At 44.9% G+C, this 25,893-nt stretch overlaps 1 protein-coding gene across 6 annotated transcripts in view; it reads left to right on the plus strand.

The window, feature by feature from the left end:
• The window catches only part of TANC1 (tetratricopeptide repeat, ankyrin repeat and coiled-coil containing 1), a 135,651-nt gene that overhangs the window by 68,133 nt on the left and 41,625 nt on the right, over positions 1-25,893 (plus strand). For 5 of the 6 annotated variants that reach the window (XM_031651286.1, XM_031651281.1, XM_031651284.1 and 2 more), the window contains 8 exons: positions 3,797-3,919; positions 5,075-5,356; positions 7,008-7,159; positions 9,830-10,061; positions 11,218-11,384; positions 13,416-14,023; positions 20,356-20,464; positions 21,702-21,824. In XM_031651286.1, the coding sequence (XP_031507146.1) occupies positions 3,797-3,919; positions 5,075-5,356; positions 7,008-7,159; positions 9,830-10,061; positions 11,218-11,384; positions 13,416-14,023; positions 20,356-20,464; positions 21,702-21,824 (1,796 nt within the window). The remainder of the gene's footprint in view (positions 1-3,796; positions 3,920-5,074; positions 5,357-7,007; positions 7,160-9,829; positions 10,062-11,217; positions 11,385-13,415; positions 14,024-20,355; positions 20,465-21,701; positions 21,825-25,893) is intronic. The other variant, XM_031651282.1, reaches the window with a different exon arrangement.

A 25,893-nucleotide genomic window follows, 5' to 3' on the forward strand; every position in this document is an offset into this window, starting at 1 on the left:
AAACTAAATGCGTATTTTGAAAAGACATGAGCAAAGGCCTGTTCCCTGGTATCTGTTAACAAGCTAGGGGTCTGGTATATTCTTCATTGCCTCCCTTCCTGCCCCTGAAGTTGAACCTTAGTTAAGAGGAAATGGCAAGATTTTTCAAGTACCATTGAAGAGTAAGATTCAGGTTGTATAGACTCTATGCAGCTCTATTTAGTGATTAGAAGGCAGGCTGCTACAAGCAGGGCAGCAGAGAACTCTCAGTGTTAGAAGAATCAGAATAATATGTGAAGGACCATATAGAGAAATCTGTTAGAAGTATTTGCATGTTATGATCCAAGTAAACAAATTGCCTTTTGGTGGGAAAGGTGTTTTGGCACATGAGGATTGGCAGGTAAAGGAAGGATGATGCCAGACCTCTGTTCACAGCCTCCCCATGGGGCTGACCCCTAGGGGGTTGGGTGCAGAACTTCTTCCTAAAGTCCTTTACTGAGCTTGCTACCAAGAACTGGAATTGTCTGTTAACCATGTAGTACGGTGGCAGGTTTTTTTATTTTGATTTTTTGTCAAAGATTATAAAAATAAGTTGGCTAGGTTTAAAGATTATTTCACTATACAGATTTTCTTTGTAAAGATATTTGTTAGAGTGGGATTGGTTTGTACAACTATATATCACATCAAAATGCATGACATGGACACCTCTTTGCTTTATTAAAAACAGACCTAAAAGCCTTTAAAAGTATGTTTTAAATCATATCGAAGTTAGGTAATGGGTTCTATTTTTTACTATTTTTTTCCTTTCAAAGTACTTTCTGAGTGGATTATAGAACACTGTGTTTAATTTTCCAGGAAACAAGCATGATCGCTATCCAGTTTTCCTAAAACTGGTTATTTCCCTGAACTTATTGGCATGGACTTTCCATAGGTTGGTCCACAACTTTAGCAAATGTTCCTCTTTGTTCAGCTTAGAGATGTTTCCCTCTGCCTTGCCCCACCAAACCCACCCTCACCAGAAAACAAACTTTCCTCCACATCTTGAAATGTGCTTCTCATCCAGATGTTAGATACAGTGTGTGTGTGCACAACAAGTGTATCATTAATTTCACTGTAGAGATTCTAGCAGTGGGTTTATTGTTGCATGAAATTATTGCTTTACTTTTGGGTTTTTTGGGCCCTGAGTAGTGTTCAGGATTTTGAAAGCATTTATGGGTAAATACTGAATGTGAGTCTGACTTTTGCACAGGTAACATCTGAGAATCTTAGGCATGCCTGAGAGGGCAGAGTGGCCCACGTTTCCTGCTCAGAGGGTCGGGAGCACCTGGGGACATAGCTCAGCCACAGATATCTGCCTGCCCTATTCACTGGCACCTCTGTTGGTGGCTTCGAAAATGCCTCAGAAAGCTGAGATAGCTGGCAGGTGGTGGCTTATGGCCCTGCTGCAACTTTCAGCTCAGCTTAATCGTATTTGAAATTGAGAATTAGCCAAGAGCTGTGGAAGTGCTGAGGCTGCTCTGTTGCAGATTTTGGTGCCGAAGCTCTAGTGACTGGGAATCTGAAAACAGGCCTGTGAAATCTTACCATCTCCTGCATCTGTTTAGATACAATCTAGGGCATTTTTGCAATCCTTTATTTGGAATGTCTTTTGTGGTCACATATTTTTAATCCTTTCAGCTGTTATAAATTTATAAACTGTTATGTTCTAAGGAGTCAGGGGAAGAAGGGACATAGGCAACACGTTTGAGGCTCTAAAGCATCTTTGTATTCTCTAGGGCTGCAGCATTATGTCAGATGTTCATGACTGTTCTGGCTCTGAAATGAGTTATAGATTATGAATATGGCTGCCTGCCCCTTCTACCTGTGCCTTAGTGGGTGCATTTATCATGAGGCGTGTAAGGAGAAGGGTCCCAGGGCTCAGGCAGGAGCCTAGAAATGTTCCAAGCTGTGTTACTACAGGGAGGTAAGAAGGTTGGGGGAAGACAGTGTAGTCCTGTTGACCCTCCGGGAGGTTTTATACACCCTGCTTACGAAGGACCTAGAGAGAAGCTAGAGGCTGCCCTTGGATTACTATACATTTGATCCATTTAAAAGCCCTGACAAGGAATTAGCCGAGGCTTTCTAATGGGAAAGATTTGTGTGGTAACTGGCAATGTGCACAGAGTATTCACCTAAATGTGTATACACTGTGGATATGCACCAGGAGGATACAGAGGCATAGGTGCATGCTGTCGTGAAGTCAAGGTTTCAGGTGTTTCTTGCTGGCTGGGAGGATGAGTAGGCAGGGCATGTGTTGGATTGCCCACTGGAGGATGCAGTGAGAGGGGATATGCCAACACAGGCCTGGAGCCACCCAGGTAGCTGTTGAATGAAGGAGTGAGAGAGGATGATATAGACAGTGAAGAAGAGAAGGACTGAGATCTTAGTGGGGGGAAATAGGAAGGGTGCAGGTAGGATGGATGGCACTGGTCGGCAGCCGGTTGCTGGGTCAGAGCCTGTTGGGCAGCCAGAGGGTTTTCCGAAGACAAGTGGCCCAACTTGACTTCTGTCCCCTGCACCTTGGTCCCACTGAAGATGTCCCCAGTCCTAAGAAGCCTTTACCCAGGCACTATGACTCCCTCTAGGCTCTCATTTGCCCTCAAGTCACTGTATATTTTCTTGTCCTGGAAGATAATAATCTGACTAAGATCAACAGTACTTCATGTTGGGCTTAACCCATAAACCAAATTAGGTTAATTTTAGATTTTCCTCAGTGTAATAACAGGAGGGGTTTTTAAAAGGCAAAAACGTGTACTATATACTTGCTTCTAAGATTTCTTGAGAATTAGCAAAATTATTTTGTGCTAGTTATTTTTGTAATCTAACTTGTATAAATGTTTGAATAGATCTTTAATTTTTTTTTTTTTTTTTTTTTTGAGACAGAGTTTTGCTCTATCACCCAGGCTGGAGTGTAGTGGCACGATCCTGGCTCACTGCAACCTCTGCCTCCCGGGTTTAAGCAATTCTCCTGCCTTAGCCTCCCAAGTAGCTGGGATTACAGAGACCCGCCTCCATGCCCAGCTAATTTTTTTTGTGTTTTAGTAGAAATGGGGTTTCACCATGTTGGCCAGGCTGGTCTGGAACTCCTGACCTCAAATGATCCACCCGCCCTAGCCTCCCAAAGTCTTGTGATTACAGACATGAGCCACTGCACCTGGCTTTTTAACGCTTTATAACAAATACTTACATGATATGAGTCTTACTGATTTGGTCAGAGGTAAACGTAACTTATTTTTAGAATTAAAAAAATACACCTATAAAATGCAGTATGATATATAATGTTTATATAAGTCTACACATATTCGAAGCTTAGGAATATGATTATACTATTACTACTGAGCCAACTTTTAGTGTTCTGGGTGCTGTACAGAATTGTACACATAGAATCTTCCCATTTAATTAATAAGTTTGGCATTCCAAACAGCGGAAAGCTCCCCAGAGCTGCAGAGAAGAATCTAGCAGCATGCCACCTGCTTGTGGTGTAAGTACTGAAGCTTTGCTGTGTGCCACATGATTGTCAGATTTCTTCATCAAACAATTTATGGTAAATTCTGTCTCTTTCCAAGAATAATGGAGAATTCTGGCAACTCAGTCAACATAACTTTAAGAAAAAGAAGCGCTTGGTTTTTACTACTTTTCACTTGATACTGCCAGAAAAATAAACTGGGGCAAACAATACCAAAATGACGTTTAAGTAAATTTTGTTGAAAACCTGAACTGAATTGCTTAGTGATTAAAGTCACCTTTGAAGATCCTAAACTTCAGTTTAATATTACAGCAACAAGCTCAACCAAACTGGAAGATCTGAGTTATTTAGACGGGCAGAGAAATGCTCCTCTACGGACGTCAATTAGATTACCGTGGCACAATACGGCCGGAGGTAGGGCACAGGAAGTTAAAGGTATTTATCCTCACATCCACTGCGATAATGGTTATGATGAACTCAATCAGTGACTTTGAAAGTCTGTGATAACCAGCATTGAAGCCAACTGTATTTATAACATGATGGAAAGTGTGTGTGTTTGTGCTAAAAGCATATCTGTGAGGTGGGCTAAGAGGTCATCCTCAACGGTTTGGGGCTTCTTCCTTAAAATATGTGATTAACTTGCTTCTGGAATTGAAAAAATAATTCTGCAGTAAGTTATTTTGAAGTGAGGGGTAGTTTAACACTCATTAGGTGCTTATTATTAACAAAGTATAAGCTTTGTTTCAATTCTTGGACTAGGCTGGTCACAGTGGCTCATGCCTGTAATCCCAGCACTTTGAGAGGCCAAGGCGGGTGGATCACCTGAGGTCTGGAGTTCAAGACCAGCCTGGCCAACATGTTGAAACCTCGTCTCTATTAAAAATATAAAAATTAGCTGGGCATGGTGGCAGGTGCCTGTAATCACAGCTACTTGGGAGGCTGAGGTAGGAGAATCACTTGAACCCAAGAGGCGGAGGTTGCAGTGAGCTGAGATCATGCCATTGCACTCCAGCCTGTGCAACAAGAGTGAAACTGTCTCAAAAAAAAAAAAAAAAGAAAAGAAAAGAAAAAGAAAAAATCCCTTGGACTGTATTGGCCATGTTCTCTGTCTGCCTGTAACACAGTTGTGTGAGGTACACAGCAGCCTCACCGTACGGGCAAAGTATCATCACACCTGGATGAGAGCAGAGCCCTATTTCTAGGGAAAACATGTTTCTATTTTATTCATATAGCAGGGAAGAAGCACGACTTAAATGCAGTTCCAGAAAAACCCATGAGACACGATTTGGCCCCTTACATGGCTTTCTGTAATCCTCTTTGTCCTTGAGTCCTGAGAATAACTCAAAGCCATGACCAGACTAGAAAGTAATTTCAATAGGAGACTCTGTAGTGTCCTGTTGGTCCAACAGGGTATGATAATTGAGGTATTACAGAAGTATTAACAGAACCAGATTGGAAATGCTTACAGACAGATCCTAGTGGGGGTAAAGCTAAGGATTTAATGTAACACATAAGCAATGATATTTGAGTTTCTTAGTTTATAAAATTATGACATTTTTCTAAAATAATGTTTCTTTTTTTCTTTTGAAGCACGATTTGCTCCCTACAAGCCACAAGACATTTTGTTGAAACCCTTGTTGTTTGAAGTACCAAGCATAACAACAGACTCTGTGTTTGTGGGACGGGATTGGCTCTTTCACCAGATAGAAGAAAACCTGAGGAACACAGAACTGGCAGAAAACAGAGGCGCGGTGGTGGTTGGCAATGTGGGATTTGGGAAGACGGCAATCATTTCCAAGTTGGTGGCCCTGAGCTGCCACGGAAGCCGCATGAGGCAGATTGCTTCCAACAGCCCGAGTTCATCACCTAAAAGTATGTGTGTGTTTAATTACATGTGTAGTTTATTAACATAAGATAGATGGAGGAAGGCCGGACGCGGTGGCTCAAGCCTGTAATCCCAGCACTTTGGGAGGCCGAGACGGGCGGATCACAAGATCAGGAGATCGAGACCATCCTGGCTAACATGGTGAAACCCCGTCTCTACTAAAAATACAAAAAACTAGCCGGGCGAGGTGGCAGGCGCCTGTAGTCCCAGCTACTTGGGAGGCTGAGGCAGGAGAATGGCGTAAAAACCCGGGAGGCGGAGCTTGCAGTGAGCTGAGATCCGGCCACTGCACTCCAGCCTGGGCGACAGAGCGAGACTCCGTCTCAAAAAAAAAAAAAAAAAAAAAAAGATAGATGGAGGAAATTGCTGTTCACATAGACATAAAATACCAATTTTCTTCAAGTTGTTGCAGCTACTATATCATGTTTGCAATCGTGTGAAGTAAACTATTTGAATACGTCCCTCTGTCATGATGTGTATTCAGCTATAAGCTGGGGCGAGACCAGTGTTCCCTGATGTCCTCCTGAACTGTAACCCCTTCTTCCTTTAGATACAGGCAGAGTTGGGCCAGTGAGGCCTGATCAAGTGCTCTGGAGAATTTGGGGCCCTGAGAGCAAGGAGTTGGGCTCCTGGCAGAACAAGCTCAGATGGAGTCTAATGTGGAGTTCTTTTGGCACATTAGAACCTGTTTGGCACAGCCTTCGTCTTCTGTATTGGATTTTCCAAAATTATTAAGACATAGGACAGAGTAGCCAAATGTTTGACTATTTACTGTTTATTTCATATGCAATAAACTCACTCTAAACATGGTGAACAAGTGAATCATGTGAGATTTTTAAGACCCAAAAGAATTTAATAGGTCAGGCACAGTGGCTCATATCTGTAATACCAACACTTTGGAAGGCCGAGGTGGGAGGATTACTTGAGCCCAGGAGTTTGAGAGCAGCCTGGGCAACATAGGGAGACCTCGTCTCTACAAAAAACTAGCCAGTCATAGTGGTGCACGCCTTTTGTCCCAGCTACTCAGGAGGCTGAGGTGGGAGGATTGCTTGAGCCCAGTAAATCGAGACTGCAGTGAGCTGGGATTGTGCCACTGCACTGTAGCCTGGACGACACAGTGAGAGCCTGTCTCAAAAAAAATTTTAAAATGCCAGGGACGGTGGCTCATGCCTGTAATCCCAGCACTTTGGGAGGCTGAGGTGGCTGGATCGCCTAAGGTCAGGAGATCAAGACCAGCCCGACCAACATGGTAAAACCCTATCTCTACTAAAAATACAAAAATTATCTGGGCGTGGTGGTGGGCGCCTGTAATCCCAGCTATTCGGGAGGCTGAGGCAGGAGAATCACTTGAACTCGAGAGGTTGAAGTTGCAGTGAGCCAAGATGGTGCCACTGTACTCCAGCCTGGGCACCAGAGCAAGACTCCGTCTAAAAAAAAAAATTTAATAGAGGAAGCTGGAAACAGTAGATGGCTGTTCTCCAGGGAGGCGAACCTGTGCTGTCATGTGGACCTCTGAATTTTGGACCATGTTCACTCCTTACTTATTAAGATATGCCCTGGGGCGAATCAAGAAATATAGTCAACACCCCACCCTGCTCCTACTATGATGTACATAATGAAATGGGTCTTTCTCTGCAGCTTCTGACCCCACTCAGGATCTTCCTTTCACCCCGCTGCTTTCACCGAGTTCTTCCACAAGTGCTTCCAGCACAGCTAAAACACCTCTTGGGTCTGTCAGTGCTGAAAACCAGAGACCAAGAGAGGATGCAGTGAAATATCTTGCTTCTAAGGTAAGCTCTCTTGTTTTATGGGAGCCTTCCAGATAGAGAGATTTGCTAGTTTGGTCTCTGAGAAGTAAATTGGAAAGGGGAGCTTAAAACAGAGACAACTGCTTAATGATAAAGTATAGCTTTTGATGAAATAGTGATTAAGTTATCCAAGTAAAAGTATGAATGACAGTATCTGTCTTAAGACATGGGCAGTGGACTTGATCCATGTTAAACAATGGGTTGAGAGTTCCTCAAGGCAGCAGAAGGTAGCACGTGCACTCGCCACAAATCCATGCTTACCTCCATGTGCTCTTCTTAATTTGGTATGTGAGCAGGAAATTGGGAGCTTCTGACTTGACCCAGACCTCTTCCCCTGCACTCTACTGCCTGAGACCTTTGGTTCCCTCGGCTTTGTGACTGAGGTTTCTCGTGAACTTGTAATACAGCCTTCCTTGGCTGGCTTTCCCTTCTTAAATTCATGATCATCAAGGTCTTTCTGAAGTTTTTCTTCTGCTCAGCACCCATCACTGGCTCACCAGCCGCACTCCTGCATTAAAGCAGTTACTTCCCTTGCTTCTAGTGGGCTGCTTAAGTTTCCCTGGCCAGTGGTGGTGTGAGTCAGTGGAGCTGGAGAGCTGCTGGAGCCAGCAGCCATGGGGACACATTGTGAGGAGACCCTGCGGGGAGGTTGGTGAGAGCAGCTGAATAGAATCCTGTTCTGCACCAGATCCCTGTCCCTTCTCCTTCCTGGATGATGACTGCTCTTGGGACCGTCAGCCCTGATGCTTCTGACCACTGGTTCAGAACAGTCCTCTGGTCATGGGTGGGTAATTTGAGATGAGTGATGTAGTGCAGGCTTCAAAGCCATCCCTGCTTACAGTGATTTTCAAATTCCATTGACTGTGACCCACATAAGAGAGACATCTTACACTAGTGATCACTCACACTTAATCGCCCACATAACTAAAGCATTTTAGAACTATATTTATTCTTATATTCTATAATATACTCTAGTATTCCTGAGTTTATTTTTAAAAAATTATGGCTCTAAATTGATTTCATGCCTGTAATCCCAGCACTTTGGGAAGCTGAGGCGTACAGATCACTCCAGTGGTCAGGAGTTCGAGACCAGCCTGGCCAACATATTGAAACCTCGTCTCTACTAAAAATACAAAAATTAGCTGGGCGTGGTGCCGGGCACCTGTAATCCCAGCTACTAGGGAAGCTGAGGCAGGAGAATCGCTTGAACCCAGGAGACGAAGGTTGCAGTGAGCCAAGATTGTGCAGCTGCACTCCAACCCAAGCAACAGAGCAAGACTTCATCTCAAAAAAATAAAAAATAAAAGTAAATAATTAAATAAATAGATTTCATGACCCACTGTTGGGTCATGGAAAAAAAAGCAAAGCTGCTTTTGTGAAACGCCGTGCAAGACTGTGGTACTGGACATCTCATGATGGTTTGCACAAGCTTACAGGATCCTCACATGTATCCCTGCTAATTTCTGTCCAGGTGAGAGTTGGAGAGCAGCCAGCTTTCCTCTGAGTGTTGACGATAAATTTAATCTAAACCAAAAGTCTCATGGCAGCTCTAGGTTGGCCAGAGGAAAGCTGTTGCACATTTACTTTTGCCACTTGTCTTTTAAAGAGTCTGCAGACTTGGGATCTAATCCCACATCCTTGACTATCTGTGTCAGGTTGGCAAGGCATCTAACCTCAGTGTCTGGTGCCCTCAGTGATGAACTGTGGCTAGTGGTTCTTGTCCTACTTCCTGCAGGGTCTTGCCGTGTCCAGTGGGACAGCAGCAAGGCAGATACTTCCAAAAAACATGTATCTCTTGGCACAAGTGTTTTGCTCTTCTTTGCCTTCCTTACCTTGTACTTGTGTTTCTCCTATCATCCTTCTTTGGAAAAGTATTGGATTTTTCTTCTATCTACTGCATGCCTCCCATTCCCAACACTTCTGTGTCTGGCCGTTTCCTGGCGTCCCTCTCACAAGCAGCCTGCTGATGCTGCAGGTCCCTTGGAACAGGACGATTCCTTTTCCTCTCAGTACCCAGGCAGCTCCCTCTCTCCTCCAACTTGTCTCTCCACATGATGGGCAGAGATTTGGTGATTTCGGGTTTCATTCTTCAGACAGCGTCCCTATTGAACTTCTCCACAGTGTCCCTTGATGCAGTGCAGGTGTGGGGAGGGGCCAACGTCTTGACCCTCCGGACCAGGAGAAGGAGCTGCTGTGACTCTGCAGCCCCGGTCTCACAGCCTCTGGCTTTATCATCTGCCTTTTGGGATCAGCAAAAGGGTTTCCTAAAGAGGTGCTGCTGCTCTTGAGAACAGAAGCCTAGTGAAGATGGCACTTTTTGATGTTGAGAATATTAGGATGGCTTGGAGCTGCTCTAAGCCAGGGTAAATTTTACATTTTATGAATGCTGTTTGCTTATATTCAATACAAAGTAACGTGCTGATTTTTATGCTAATCAAGATGGATTTTGTGGATGCAGTTAAAGGTTTGCAAACCACACAAGGGAAGGAAGGAATAAATGGAACAATTATGCTAACAAATGACCCAGTCTTGGGCAATAGATGCTATGTATCTTGTTATCAGCGGACGAGCAGAGTTGTGTTCCTGTTTGAGATCGCAGAAGGAGCTGTGTGAAGAGGGTGAGGTGACGCTGACAGTTCTGCTTCCCCCTAGGTGGTGGCCTACCACTACTGCCAGGCTGACAACACATACACTTGCCTGGTGCCCGAGTTTGTGCACAGCATCGCAGCTTTGCTCTGCCGGTCCCATCAGCTGGCCGCCTACAGAGACCTTCTGATAAAGGAGCCCCAACTACAGAGCATGCTGAGTCTCCGATCCTGTGTGCAGGACCCGGTGGCAGCTTTCAAGAGGGGAGTGCTGGAGCCACTCACAAACCTGAGAAATGGTACCTCATAGCAGCTACCTACAGCCCCTCTCAGTAGTGGTACAGCATACACAGGTGGTCCCCAGAAGGCAGGTGGTCAGCAGGGCCCTGGGGTAGAAGTGAGCTGGAGCAGGGAGAGAATGTGGAAGCGTCAGTGCCCATCCGCTCCTCTTTCTCAGAACCAGCCCCATGAGGTCCCTCCTACACCACCCCTGTGGTATAGTGTTAAAAGGAGCACCCTGATAAGAATGAATGTGATGACTGAGCGGTTCCAAAGTAGTTTGTAACTGTGGGCTATTTAGATGACTTGCACCACAGAAGACTGTTGCGTATTTTGCACTCCTAAGTATCTGAGGGAATAAGTGGATTATTTGGAGGAATTTTCCAGAATATATATTTGTCAGGGCCTCTGCTCAGTTGAATTGAAACCTTAAAGTGACTTCTAAAGGTTTCCGTTTTAATTTTTTGTCCCCAACAAGGTATCAGTGACCTGATGGTCCCTTCAGTTTCCCATCTTCTCTCCCCTCACCTCCTCACCTTTTGAGCTTGTTTATCTGCCCACATGGCCCCTCTGCTGGAAGGTGCTAGAGGGATAGAAAACAGATATGTCATCATTTCTTCTCTATTTCCTGGGCAGAAAATCAGCACTAATAAATAGAAAACCAGATTCCGGCTCGCGGAGAAGAGCCCTGTTGGAGGAGTCAGTAGTGTGGAGCTCTCACACTGTGTGGTTGTGTGGCTTGGGCCAAGCACTTTGCCCTGGGTTGGGGGCAGCGAGGGTGTCAGTTTCCTTTCCCTGGAATCCACTAAGGAGCTCTCATGGGGGACCTAGTGACCTTTCCGGATTGGGAGTCTGTTATGTGTTCATTATCTTTGTGTAGCTCACCCCAGTGACAATGGTTTATGAAGAGCTAACTGTATTATATACATGAGTGAGATTCTGCTAACGTGTGTCATGCAATATGTTTGTTTTGTGAGAATTGGTTTTCTTTTGGCTCTGTGCTCCAGTTTTCACTATAAATTTAATAGAAAATATGCTTCTGTGAAAACTGTTTCTTGTGCCATATGTAAACCTTTTTAGTTTCTAACATTAAACTGGGCACTAAAATACACTGGGTGTTGCTGTCTTAGAGAAATGTATAATTTCTTAATTTGAAAAAATTATTTTATCCTGTAGAGCAGAAAATTCCTGAAGAAGAATACATTATTTTGATAGATGGCTTAAATGAAGCTGAGTTTCATAAACCTGATTATGGAGATACACTTTCTTCATTTATTACCAAAATTATTTCTAAATTTCCTGCCTGGTTGAAGTTGATTGTGACTGTAAGAGCAAATTTTCAGGTAACAAAGAATTCTCAAATCTTTCTCCAAGTCCCTATATTCCAATTTTACAGTGATAAATATTAATAACATAAAACTGTTGTAAACCATTCAGCTGCTTGAATTAGAAACTATGTTAAGAATTTGAAAAATTAGTCCAGAGAGCCCCACATGGGTGAAACTCTGACCTTTTTAGCTCAAGGCATATTTATCAAGATGTCAGGTAAGTTTCCTGTTGGCATCGAATTGCACATTTTCAAATGGTGGCATCTAGCCCTGGTTACCGTCATGGAGTGTGTGGGGCCAAGAGGCCTGCCAGAGTTTAAACCTACTCCTGCTGGTAGTTATTTGCATGGGTTTGCTGTGGGGCTTTGTGTTTTTTTTGGAGGGAAAAATGAAGGTGAAAGTTTTTTTTTTTTTTTTTTTTTTTGGAGATAGAGTCTTGCTCTGTTGCCTAGGATGGAGTACAGTGGCATGATCTTGGCTCACTGCAGCATCTGCCTCCCGGGTTCAAGTGATTCTCCTGCCTCAGCCTCCCGAGTAGCTGGGATTACAGGCAGCCACCACCATGCCTGGCTAATTTTTGTATTTTTAGTAGAGATGGATTTTCACCATGTTGGCCAGGCTGGTCTCCAACTCCTGACATCAGGTGATCCACCCGCCTCAGCCTCCCAAAGTGCTGGGATTACAGGCGCAAGCCACTGTGCCCAGCTGAAGGTGAAAGATTTTTAAGGCCTATTCTCAGAAGTCTATTTTTTCGTAAAACTTAAACATGAGGTAACATTTGCAGCGAGCGGTAGGGTGATTTTTTTTCCCCTCCATCTTCCTTCTCACTTGAATCCTGAAATTGTATCTTAACCATTGACTCCTTCTATACCTATCGTGTTTCAGTAAAGACTTTTAGACATTAGGTTTTGATTTTTGCCCTTTTATGATATTTATTTAAAAACAGCATTTGGAATTTTTTCATTATAAAAACTGAAATTATACCTCAGTTGAACTTGATGAGTGTTTTTTGGACATTCAATTTGTATATTTTTCAGTCTTTTTTTACACAGTAAGCACAATTTCACAATCAGTAGAGCATAGGAACCAGGAACCTTACGTTCCTCTTCTTCTCAGCTGTGTAAGTTTTCAGAGCTTCAGATAGCATCCATGTAAAATGGGAGTGATTGTATTCTGCCCTCTTTATCTATATTGTTAGATTAAATGAGCACATGCATTTAAATACTTCAGAAACAACAGCGGGAAGTCTTTTTAAAAAGGCAAAACTCTTTGCTGTTAGGCGTCAGATGTGCTTAATCTTTGGAATGGGGAAGAGATGGGAAGGGCACACGGGGCTTCTGGGAGCTGAGTATGTTTTGTTTCTGGGTGCTGGTTACACAGGTATTCTTAGCGAAAATTAGTGACACTGTGCAATTGTGATTTGTGCACAAATCATATGTTCATATGTTAGACTTCAATTTAAAAGTTTACTTTAAGAAAGCAATTAATAAAATAACATGCTGTACCAAAGTAGGCAGCTTTGTTAAGATGTGCTGTCGTTGAGAGACAGCCCAGGGACCGTCTCAGATTTCCTGGTTGGGTTACATAGCCCCAGTGTTTGATGCATAAAGAAGGATGCCTTTTATCTTGGTGTCTGGCCATGTTCTTAGATGTAGTGTTGGTTGGTGTTTGTCCTTGTTATATAAGCAGTTGCACAGTGTAAGGATTATGGGTATCAGGTCACCTGCAGAGTCTCACTGCCCTTACTGGCCCTGGCCTCGCTGCCGCTGTCTACACAGGGCTCTTATTCTGCTCGCTAGGCTCAGGGTCCTCAGATGAGGGCCTTGGGAGAGCATTTACTGATTCCATCTCCCATTAGGATTTCTTTCACATAAGCTTTTTATCTTCACCTTATCCTATTACACATTTTAATACAAAACAATGAGTCCCTGTAATCCATGAAAATCCTCCTTGAAAGAAAACTAGTGAATCTGGTTTAAAATGCTGCTAAAATAAAAAAGGACTCTCTGTAGAGTGACACTGTGGGTTTTTGTTTTTTTCCCCCAGGAAATAATAAGTGCACTGCCGTTTGTCAAGCTTTCCTTAGATGACTTCCCAGACAACAAAGACATCCACAGCGACCTGCATGCCTATGTCCAGCACAGGGTGCACAGCAGCCAGGACATCCTCAGCAACATCTCCCTGAATGGCAAGGCTGATGCCACGCTCATTGGAAAAGTGAGCAGCCACCTGGTGCTGCGGAGCCTGGGCTCTTACCTGTACCTCAAGCTCACCCTGGACCTCTTCCAGAGAGGCCACTTGGTCATTAAGAGCGCCAGCTACAAGGTGGTGCCCGTGTCTCTTTCTGAGCTCTATTTGCTGCAGTGCAACATGAAGTTCATGACCCAGTCCGCCTTTGAGAGGGCACTTCCGATTCTCAACGTGGCCCTCGCATCCCTCCACCCCATGACAGACGAGCAGATCTTTCAGGCTATTAATGCCGGCCACATCCAGGGGGAGCAGGGATGGGAAGACTTTCAGCAAAGGATGGACGCCCTCTCCTGCTTCCTCATTAAGAGGCGAGACAAAACCCGCATGTTCTGCCACCCATCCTTCAGGGAGTGGCTTGTTTGGAGAGCAGATGGGGAAAACACGGCCTTCCTGTGTGAGCCCAGGTATGACAGGCGCTTTCTGTCAGCTCTTTGCCGGGAATCTCGTGTGCACTTGGGGAAAGGATTTAAATGTGATGCACGTGTCTCAATGGAAAGGCAATCCAGAACGACTAATTCAGTGTTACTGCTTTGTTTTCTTATTTTTCCTCCTTTTTGGCAGAAGGATGGGCAATGGGGAATTCTCTACACAGAAGCTGCCTTGTAATTGCTAGTACTCCCTTATGGATGGTACATGTGGATAAAAGGGAAACTGGGTGGTGCCTATGTGGTCCTTCCTTGCTGTCCATTCTCTCATGGAGCCCCGTCCCCTCCCCCACCCAGCTTCTGCAGGGTCATGCATGGGAACATGTGAGATCAGCTCCCAGGAACAGGGGGCTTCTCTAAAGGGTGTTCCCTGTGTGTCTGCTAACTGTCATGGGTCCTCAGCACCTCCACTCCCCCACCACTCCTTGAACATGGAGTGATTTGTCCCAGGGATCAGGTGTATCTGTGAGCCCAGAGGAAGCACCATGATCCAATCTAGCCTCCTTGCTCCACACCCCTCACCCTTCGTCGGTGAGCTCTGTGTGGCTGACTGGACCAGGCTGGGTTGCAGTTCTCCTTGCTGCCTGGGCCACTGTTATCACAGTGGGATGGGGAGGGAAGCCTGTCTGCTGTGTGGCCTCGTAATAGCGTGAGAGGTCAGAAAGTTTGAGGGTGCAGATGCTTTCAGATATATGTATGGCAAGCCCTCAGCTTCCACTTGGCCCTGGCTTTGGCCTGTGTCTCTGCTGTCTTGAGTGGCTTCTGCTCTCTGTGAGCCAGAATTGCCCCCTGCTCTAGTAACAGAGCTGGCAGGCTGCTCAGCTGACCCCTTAGGCATTTGACCAGATGCTGGGATCCAGAATGAAGAGGCGAACAAGCATTGGTGAGCCCTGCGAGCCTCACAGCCACTTTCCTCCCTGTGAATATTGACTGAACATCCACCTGATAGGCCTGGCTGCTGTTCATGTTGGGGTTCTTATTATTTTCTTCAGTAACGCTGGTTGAAGGTTTGTTATCTTTTGAATCTGGTTTGGGGCAATAAACTAACATCCATATGGTCTGGCTAAATGTTTCCTTATTTAGCCAGACCATAATAGCTAGGTGAAACGTGTGCTATGACATTTCTAGCCAAGTCAGATTACTTTCTAGGGAAAGTCCAGTCATTTTCTAGGAAGACTGGCTATAGTTGGGTTTGTAGAGACATAAAAACAAATTGAAAGACTCCATCAGGACTGTAGGTTGTTACTGGGTTGGAGGCTAAAGTGACTGGACTGTAGTCTTCATTAAGCTTCACTTCATTTTGGGTATTGGTGGGCCTTGACGTTACGTAGCCTAGGCCAGAGCTAGGGTGGGTGCCTATAGGCTCCTGAATGCCACTGTGTTCTTAAAAGCAGGTGTGGGGACATCCCCTGAGGCAGGACCCTGGACTAGGTGGAGGCATGAGAGGCACCAAGGGTACAGAATTTAAGGAAGCACCCACTCCTAGGGTGGTGCGAGTTGTTGGCATTTTCCCAAGACCCCTGTAGTATTTGAGTTTCATTCAATTGAGAGGATATAGAACAATGTTGGAAGGAAGCTACTGGATTCAGTTCAGCAACAGTTTTTGTTATATGCAGTTATGTGCAAAGTACTGTGGCAGACACAGGAATTCCTGGAATGAGGACCCTGCTCTCAGGGCTTCCTACACAGGTCAGGGGAGGCAGGAAGTGACATGCGAGAGGGAGGCACACTTCTTGTGGACCTCACAAGAGGCAGAAGCTTCCAGTGGCAGTAGAGGGGCCTGGGGAGGTGATTTTAAAAAATAGTGATGGTGGGTTGGGCCTCGAAAAATGGTAGCATTTCTTCCCCCACTCCCAATTGATGTATTTTTGCCGTAATTATAAAGGGAGAAAATTTCAACCCCCAGACAAGAACAGTTCACTTTTTATTTCTGCCGCATTTTAAATAATATACCAACCATCTTTTTCTCTAGAAATTCTTGTCTGGGTTTTTACTCGTCACAGGCATTTTACCAAGCTGTTAGAAGCCTTAGAAAAGTATCATTTTCATTTTCCATGGTTGTGCAAACCTCCTAGGAGGCAAATTATCATGTACTTCACTATACCCTTGTTGGATTTTTAAGTTGTTTCTAAATTACTTACAAACAGAACAACCTGTCATGTCTTGGTGCCTTACAGATCTGGATTCAAATCCTCCATTGATTGTGTATTTTTCTGTGCATGAAATATATTTTAATTCTCCATGCCTGCCTTCCTTAGCTATAAAAAATGAGTGTCTTCTCACTGAGTGTTGGTAGCTATTAAATAAGATCTTAAGGCGATGTACTACTTCCTGTCTCTCCTTTCTTCCCTCTTATTTTTGATTATGCCCTAGGTTAGCATTCCAGAAATAGAATTAAGAAGTTAAAAAGTAGTTTGAGTCTGGCCGGGTGTGGTGGCTTACGTGTGTAATCCTAGCACTTTGGGAGGCAGAGATGGGTGGATCACCTGAGATCAGGACCAGCCTGGCCAACATGGTGAACCCCGTCTCTTTAAAAAAAAAAAAAAAAAAAAAAAGCCGAGTCTGGTGGCGGGCACCTGTAATCCCAATTGCTTGGAAGACTGAGGCAGGAGAATCGCTTGAACCCAGCAGGCAAAGGTTGCAGTGAGCCAAGGATCGCGCCATTGTACCCCAGCTTGGGCAACAAGAACGAAACTCTGTCTCAAAAAAAAAAAATAGTTTGAGTTTTCATTCATATCCACCTAGACTTAAATATATTTACATTTTGCAATATTTGCTACATCTGTTTCCTTTTTTTGTTGATGTTAAATTGTAAGCATGATATTTTACTTTAAATAACTGAATATTCATCTTAGAGATATTTTCATACTTAACCATGCTATTACTGCACCTAAAATATTAATGCAAATTCTTATTAATCTTAAACATTTAGCCATGCTCAAATTTCTATTTTTTAGTATGTTCACATCAGAATCCGAAAAGTCCATAAAATACATTCGATTGTCTCTTTTAATCTATAGTTTCTCTTCTCATCTTTTTTTCTTTTTCCTCACAATTTATTTGTTTAAAAAGAGCAACTGGGTAGTTCGTCCTGTATAGTTTTCTATAGTCTGAATTTTGTGTCCTCATGTTGTTTTTTCATGTGTTCCTCTCACCCCTATTTCCTATAAATTGGTAGTGAAGTTTAGAGCTTGTTCAGAGTCTATGTTTTTAAACAAAGACACTTAGTAGGTGGTGGTGAGTACCTCTCTCAGGAGGCGCATGACATCCTCATGTCTCTGTAGGCACTAGAAGCCACTGATGACCGTTTCTAAGATCCATCAGCTTTTTTTTGGTTGCACAGGCAGTCTCATCTAGAACAGCCCCCTATTAGCTCTGTTCTCTGTTAACTCGAGAAGTGAATAGGTTGTTAGTAGGTAGGTAGAACAAGGCTGTTGAAGACAGGAGGAGCTGTTGAAGACCTTGCATCAGAATGAGGAGGCCACATTCTGCAACAGCAAATCTAGGTTGACTTGACCTTTTTTCATGGAACAGAGGAGAGGAAAGAGCTAACAGAAGGAGTGTGCAGGGCACAGAGTGTGTGGGGCCTACTGTACCAGTCAGGAGTGGGGTCTTGGGGGGGACTGGGGATAGAGACGGGCCTTGCTGACATGAGGTAGCTGTTGTGGCTTGGCCTCGTGGGCAGAGTAGAGGAAGAGGAGTCAGAAACTAGGTGTGGCTTTGCTCTGGAGAAGGGTAAGAAAGGCAGGCGGTATGCAGCAGGTTTTGCAGGGACAGGGCTGGTTTTAGTTGTCAGCAGTTGAGATTGCAAGATAGCCGTCTGTCCCAGGCAGACAGGTTCCAGGGGCAGGGTGGGTCGGCAGTTTGGAGGAGAAACTGACGGTTGAAGATCTAGCATCACTGACGGAGAGGTGTCTGGCGTGACTCGGTGAGGAAGCTCATGTCATTAGAGAAAAGATAGCACTGGGCTTCCAGGGCGTGGAGGAGGGTTTCAAGGAGGGACCTTATGGATGTAAAGTGTTGCCAAGAGGTGAAGGGAAATGAGGGTTAAGAGGAAGCCATTGGATTTTCAGTGAGGGAGGAGGGTCCTGGATCCTTAGGAGACTCTGACCATTGAGTTGAGAGGAGAGAAAGGAGGGAGCCAGCATCTTGGGATGGGAGGTGGAAGGGCTTAGGGGACGGGTGGTTTTGTTTGTTTGTTTTTTAATAACACAGGAGATTGGGACATTGTCGGAAACATCACGGAAAGATAGTGTAGAGAAAGATCCATAAAGAAGGAGAAATTGGGAATGCGAGGAGGAGGGAATGGGACCTGAGTGATGGGGCAGGTTGCCTCCTCTTTGTTCCTGTGTAATCTGTTCACAGCACCCAGTTAGCTAACTTGCGTTTCGTTTGCGTGTCCCCTCCCATCGCTTAGAGCTTCTCAAGGAAGCACCTTGCATTGTTCCCCATAAAATCCCCGCCGTCAGACGTGGTGCCAGTGATAAGGTGTAGCTGTGAATGAATGAAGGAGGACTCAAGCTCTACTGGTTAAGAGCACAGGCTCTCCTATCTGACCAACTTTAATTCAAATCTCTGCTCTGTCATCTAACCATGTGGTCTTGGACAAGTCGCTTTACCTGTTCAGGCCTCTTCATGTAAGCATATGGGGGTCATAGGATTGTGCAGGTAAATGTATCAAGATAATTCAGTTAAGTTTCTGCATCTGGCATAGAGTAAGAGCTTGATACCTGGAAGCTTTGGAAATGAACAGAATCATGAATGCAGGTGATTTTAGAAGGGGATTGCTTGGTTTCAAGAACAAGAGGGCAGAGAGGAATGATGAGCAGGGTTGCAGGAGCATAGGTGGGCAACAGTGGCATGGGGAGTTGTCTCCTCAGAGAGGTGGGATGCCCTGTGCTCAGCTGGGAGCACTGGAAACCTTAGGCCCGGCCACCAAGGGGTGTGTTGTCATTACCCTATAAGGTGATACTTAGTGTGTCTTTGTGATGGACACAGTTGGCCTGGCCACAGAGCTCAGCCAGCTGGGAGACTTAGGAGGACTTAGCCTGTGGTTGGGAGAGTAGCCCGCAACTGACATGATTTGGGCCACATTGAATCCTGGGATCAGTCCATGGGTAGGACGTGGGGAGACCTTGGGGGCCTGGAGCACTAGAGAGATGCCGACAGCGGTTTCCATGGGAACAAAGGAGGAGGGGAATCCCAGGGTCAAGATCTGGGACGTAGAAGGTGTCCAGGGGATGAGAGGGCATGTGCTAATGGGAAAACTTCAGGCCATTACAAGACATTGGACGGGACTCAGGGGGCAGTGTGGGCTTAAACGTCATGCCCTCCCCTGTAGTATAAAAACCGATTCCTTGGCCTCCACCTGCCTTGATTTACTCATCTCTAACATGGTTTATAACCTATTTGGGAAGCAGGCATGCATCTGGATAGACAAATGCACTTTAAATAATGCGTGCCTTTAATCCTAGATTAGCAACTAGTAGGAGGATGCATCTGGCATAGAGTAAGAGCTTGATACCTGGAAACATTACATATATTTTAAAATATATGTAATGTTTATCTTTTCTTCCCTCCACAACTACCTGCTTTTCCGCAATCAAACTGCTCAAAGTTGACAAGATGATAGAAATGAAAGTAATTTACATTGCATATAAGTCACTGCTATTGGAATAAGCAACTCTGTGTGTCATTTAGAAATTAATTGGCTCAGACAAAGGCATGGGGTCCACAGGAAGACAGTGAATCCTATGGACATAGAGGGCAAATGGGCAGGATGGCCCTTTCACAAAAGGGAAATGGGCAGGATGGCACCTTCACAAAAGGGAAATGGGCGCTATTGGTTGGATGTCAACCATGTGCCAGCCACTGCAAACCCACTTAGAGGCCTTAGCCTTCTTCTCACCACAAGGACTTGTGTGCCATCCAAGCCTAGAATTCTCTGCTTTCCTGATCATGAGCTGTCACCTAGCATGGCCTGGCTTTTCTCTCCTTCCCACTGTGAGGCCTTGTCTTTTGTCTGCCCCCGGTGGTGGTGATCCTGAGGGGACCTGAAGGCCAGGCCCAGGGATGGTTCTGTGCTCTGTGTCTATTCATGCATGCATCCCAGAAACACATTTGAATATTCACCAAGTGCTGGGCACTTTGCTAGGCATTATGACTCAGACGAGACCCTTAGCCTCCCAGAGTTTACATCTTTGTGACAGACATAAATCAATGACTAAGGCAATGGGTGGTAAATTGAGAGTGGGTCTGCAGTGTGGTGGAATGGGCTCTTCTGCTATGAGCCTTTGTATTCCTTCCCCTAGGAATGGGCACGCGCTCCTGGCATTCATGTTCTCGCGTCAGGAGGGCAAGTTGAACCGCCAGCAGACCATGGAGCTCGGCCACCACATCCTGAAGGCACACATTTTCAAGGTGAGATGCACACCAGCTTGGGGAAGGGTTTCTTTGTTGTCATTTTGAGGTTTTGCTTTGGAGATTTTAGAGAGCTCTGTCAGCCATCCAAGAAACACTCCACGCACCTCAGCCCAAATGCAACCTCCTCCTGCCTCCCCTCTCCAAAAGTAACCACTGTTCTGACTCAGCCTGGGCATTTCCTTGCATCTTGCTATAGTTGATTGCTCAAGTGTATATCTGAGTGCTGGAGTTAAGTTTTACTTCTTCCCACCTTTAAATCTCTGATAAGTTTCTTTTTATCTAAAGGCTCCACTTTGTTCATTACTTTTTGTTTCCTTGTTATTGATTTGTCCGAGAACCTGAGTTCCTTGACCTGTGTGATTTTATACCACCTGGACTTTCTAACTGTGTGCTTGTTTTTCATGACGCAGTTTAACATGTTCCTCTTTCCCCTGGGTTTTCACAGGCTTAATCACATTTTTTAGGATGTCAAGGTTCCAGTTGTAAGTTTCTTATATCAGGAGGCACAGCATTTGTGTTTGCTTCTCATTTTGTGGTGCCATCAGTCATTTCTGGTCACTGCCTGGACTTATTCATTCGCGGTTACACCTGGTGATTTTTTATATTTTTATTTTTATTTTTTTGAAATGAAGTCTCGCTCTGTTTGCCCAGGCTGGAGAGCAATGGTGCGATCATAGCTCACTGGGCTCAAGCAATCCTCTCACCTCAGCCTCCCAAGTAACTGGAACTACAGGCACGCATCACCTTGCGGGGCTCAGATGGTGATATTCTAATTCTGTCATTCATTCTTCCTCTAATTTGCTTCCAACATGGCAAAACCTTGTCTCTACTAAAAATAAAAAAATTAGCTGGGAGTGGTGACATGTATCAGTAATCCCAGGTACTTGAGAGGCTGAGGCATGAGAATCACTTGAGCCTGAGAGGTGGAGGTTGAAGTGAGCTGAGATTGCACCACTGCACTTCCAGCCTGGGCGACACAGCAAGACTCTGACTCAAAAAAAGAGAAACTCTCATCTGCCATCTTTCTCCCCAGGCACACAGTTAACCTAGTGAAGACAGGCTGGTTCCTTGACCCTTGGTTTCAGGTAGTGAAAGCTCGCGTGTCCGGGAATTCTTTGTGTGAGACCCTGTGCCTTCTGCGGGTATCTGCACCCTCTGCGGCAGATCTACTGTCAGAGTGACCCTGCAGGTGGGAACGAGATGCTCAGGCAGGTCTGTCTCTGATTGTTTCCAGGGCCTCAGTAAGAAGACGGGAATTTCTTCAAGCCATCTCCAAGCCCTGTGGATTGGCTATAGCACCGAGGGGCTGTCCGCCGCCCTGGCCTCTCTCAGGAATCTTTATACTCCCAACGTGAAGGTGAGCAACCTTCTGCACAGAGACCCGGAGACCCAGGCCTGGCCGGCTGCTGGCTGTTGCTCCAACAGCCCTGCTTCCCTCTGCCCTGGGTGGTGGTGAGAGGATGCAGAGGAGCTTCTAATGATGTGCTTCCCTGATCATGCAGGCTTGGGCACTCTATTACTCATTCTCCCAGAAGTTTAGCTTTTCTTTGGCAGAAAGATGTGGGTGGTCAGGGCTGCTCTGGGCACATGTGGTGACTGTTACGCAGCAGATATGATAAGGAAGCAATTTACAAAAGAGATCAAAGATCAGAGAGATTTCTAGGGAAAATGGGTTTTTTAAGTGTCCTAGGTTACTAATCTGGACCATCTCTTTAGAGTTCATGGGAAATTAAGCCTTGATGCGCGATGCATAGAGATAAGTACACAGAAAAACAATCATCAAGGTTTCATGTACACACATTTCTGCCTATGGAAAGGATGTCAGCATGGCCTTCTGTGGAGCCAAGAGCTTCTTCACTTCTTGGTTAGCGGCTGTCATGTCATGATGTTCCACTCAGCTTTTTAAGGTAGATTTTTCTTCCTGATTTCATGTAGCCTGGGAATCTGAAGCACACAGAGGCCAAGTGGCCTATTAAGGCCACAAAGACAGTGTCCAGGCCTTTCAGCTGCAGGCCCTGATGTGCCCGGCTGCCTGTGGAAGCTCTGGGGCAGTTTAGTGAGCCAGGTCTTCCTCCTGAATCACTCACATTGTTTTATCTTTCATTTCAGCTAAGAGTGTATCTTTTTGTTTCTCCATAACTAATGAAATTCTATAATCATAAGGAAGAAAGACAAGAATAAAAATGGCAATATCTGTTTTCATACTTTAATGAATTTCTGGGCATAGAATTTATTTTAATACAGTGATAAGTAAATGGGAAACATCTGTTGAGTACAAGTTTTTAAGACAGTAAATTTAAAGGTACAGCATAATAGTGTAATGAGCATGGCCCTCCTGGGATTATAAACTTTCCTCTTTAATGTATGTGTGATTTTAAGAGTTAATCATTTTTACTTCGTTTTGTAAAACTCCAGTGTCACATCTACACCATCCCCCAAATTATTTCTATAATGTGGTTATAGAATCTTAAGTCTTTTCATTATCCTTCCGTTTCTTGTATCTTTCGGGGCGGGGGGGAAGGTTTTCACAGGATCCTGAACAAATTACAGTAATTTTAAATTATGCATGCAATTAAGGAACTTTTTTTAGAGTGTCTTAAATGTTGTCGTACAAGAATGAATGTCATTTTGAACAATAATTGCAGTTTGCCACGTTGGTAGATTAAAGTGACTTGCTCTGGGATGATTACTTGGTAGATGGATTTTAGTTGCAGTGGCATGCCAGCAGTCTCTAACCATATCATCTCCTGTGGCCAGGCCAGGATGAGCCAGCCTGGGCCCCGCTGGCCCACTGGGGTCCCATCCAGCCAGTGGTTTTGTTGCACCATCTCATAGGCTGTGGCCTCAGGAGGACTTAGGTTGCAATTCTTTTCTCAGCTGACAACAGAAAGGAGAGGAGAACATGAGCTAGGCGTGGCCTTTGGCCCAACTTCCTTTGGCTGGGAGATCCAGTCATATCCTGCATCATAGTCGGGAAGGACACATTTAAAAACAACTGTGCTTGTGTGAGCTTCCAGTGTACTTAGTGGGAATGTTGATGCAGCCCCATGACAACCCTGGCCAAACCTCTTCTCATCCTCATGATGGTATTGCTTTGCATACCCCCACCTCCCTTCCTGTTTTCATTAAATCCAGAAGTTGAGAGATACCACCACTTCCGAGTGTTGTCCAAGGAGAGTTTCTGTGATCATGATCGGAAAATGTCCATATTGTTGGGGGAAAATCTATAGGATTAGTTATTTAAACGGGCTCCTTCAGCGCAGTGCAATCTCAGCCAGGACTGCTGCCTCTGCTGCCTGACTGCTCTGTGACCATCATTAGCTTTGTGCTTAGCACTCAGCTCTGCCTTACTCCCTCTGAGCCCTGGCTTTCTCACCTATAAAGTGGAGACACAAAAGAGACTGTGTCTCGAGTGATGAGAAACCTTACTGAGATGTTAAAGTTACTGGGAACATACTTGGCATTTATTATGTTTACATGAATTCTTGTTAGTGCTTTGCCTCATCTCTGGAAACTGGTTCTGCTGTGGGTACCTGGGAACTTCTGGATGTGTCGGTTGGTGCTTGTTAACAAGAGCTGCCTACCTTGAGGATGTGATGGTTGCAGGTGACTTACCTCTGCCCTCAACTTGGCATGAGGTGTCCCTGCTGCTCTGTGCTGGTGAACAACCCAGGGTGGGCATGCAGGGTGATGTGGACAGGAGGGCAGAGCTCCCTCCTGTGCCTTCCAGAGGTCAGGGACATGAGTTCTTGTCGTTTCTGAAGACTCCATGAAAGGTTGATTATAACATCGATTAATGTTTATTTAGCATGTACAGGATGCTGAGTGCTGTGCTAAATGCCTGATGCACATGTACGTACATACTTTTTTTACACATTGATTTTTAATCTTTATAACCACCAAGTGAAGTGAAACTTTTATCCTCGTTTTTTTAGATGAGAAAACTGAGGGCAGTTGATAACGTTCCAAAATCACACAGCTGGAAGGGTTCCTGATACTCAGCAAGCCCTTGCTCTGCAGGTGCCTATATCACTTGATGTGTTTACAGCCCTGGCTGCCAGCTAAAATCACCTGGGAGCTCTGGGTACCACAGCCCCAGCCCCAGTTAAGTCAGAATCTCCAAGAGTGGGGCCAGGGTATTGGAAACTTTCAAGCTCCCAGGTGGTTTCAGCATGCATCAAGGTTAAGAACCATAGTTTGGGGGAAGATGATGGAGGGTTAAGTGGTAAAAACAACTACAGCCTTACACCAACAAAGGAACATGTTTTTCCCAGAAGCAGATGACGTGTGAATTGAGGACATCTTTAGGAAACCTGCCCTGAGCACATGCCTTCCAGGTAAACTCTTGTAAGGGATTCATCATGGCACTCCAAGTGTACCTTCCACTATTATTAGCAAAAGAGTACCTGTTAGAATAGGATGGCATGCTGCTGTTTTCTTAGGTGGCACCTAAAGCACAGAGAGGTCGAGGAATTTTCTGAAAATCACACGGTAGGTTAGTTTAGGGGCTGGTTGAGAACTCACACCACTTAATCCTTTATCTTTTAGGCTCATGGATCTCAAGAAGGTATGGGGTTGATGGGGGAGGAGAGAATGTAACTGTCTGGCAGAATCATCCAGGGAATGTACGAATGATCCTGCCCGTCCTGTGGCTATCAGAGTCTGGTGTGCCCCTTGCGGCATTGCACGTATTGTCCAGACATGTGTATCTTCTGTGTTCCTCTTGCTGAGGACTGGTTTCATCGGCCTTAATAAAATCCTCACGTATTTCTTCAGCATAATCTGATTCTGTCCACACTAAGTTATTCAAAGGGATTTTAAAAACACTTTTATTATTTAATTTTAATTTTTTTTTTTTTTTTTGAGATGGAGTTTTGCCCTTGTTGCCAAGGCTGGCGTGATCTTGGCTCACTGCAACCTTCGCCTCCTGGGTTCAAGTGATTCTCCTGCCTCAGCCTCCCGAGTAGCTGAGATTACAGGCACATGCCACCACAACCAGCTAATTTTTGTATTTTAGAGACTTGGTTTCACCATGTTGGCCAGGCTGGTCTCAAACTCCTGACCTCAGGTGATCCACACACCTCGGTCTCCCAAAGTGCTGGGATTATAGGCATGAGCCACCACGCCTGGCCACACTTTTATTAATGTTGTAGTGTAATGCAATCTTAAAATGCTTTTGAATTAGATCAGAGTCTGGTGGCATTTTTAAAAGCAAGCCTATATAGATCTGTAAAGAAGGCTCGGTGGGGATTAATTAGGTCATTTGCCTGAAGTTGCCCATGAAACAGCAGTGTTAGGACATGACACCCTTTCTGATCTCTCATCTGTTCCTCCACGAGTACAAGTTGACAACGAGACCCTAGAGGCTGGGTTGGTGCTCACCTGGATCTGGCTAGACAGTGGTCTCTCTGATGGGGTAAACAGCG

Source organism: Papio anubis, chromosome 10 (assembly GCF_008728515.1).
Source record: "Papio anubis isolate 15944 chromosome 10, Panubis1.0, whole genome shotgun sequence".
NCBI lineage: Eukaryota > Metazoa > Chordata > Mammalia > Primates > Cercopithecidae > Papio > Papio anubis.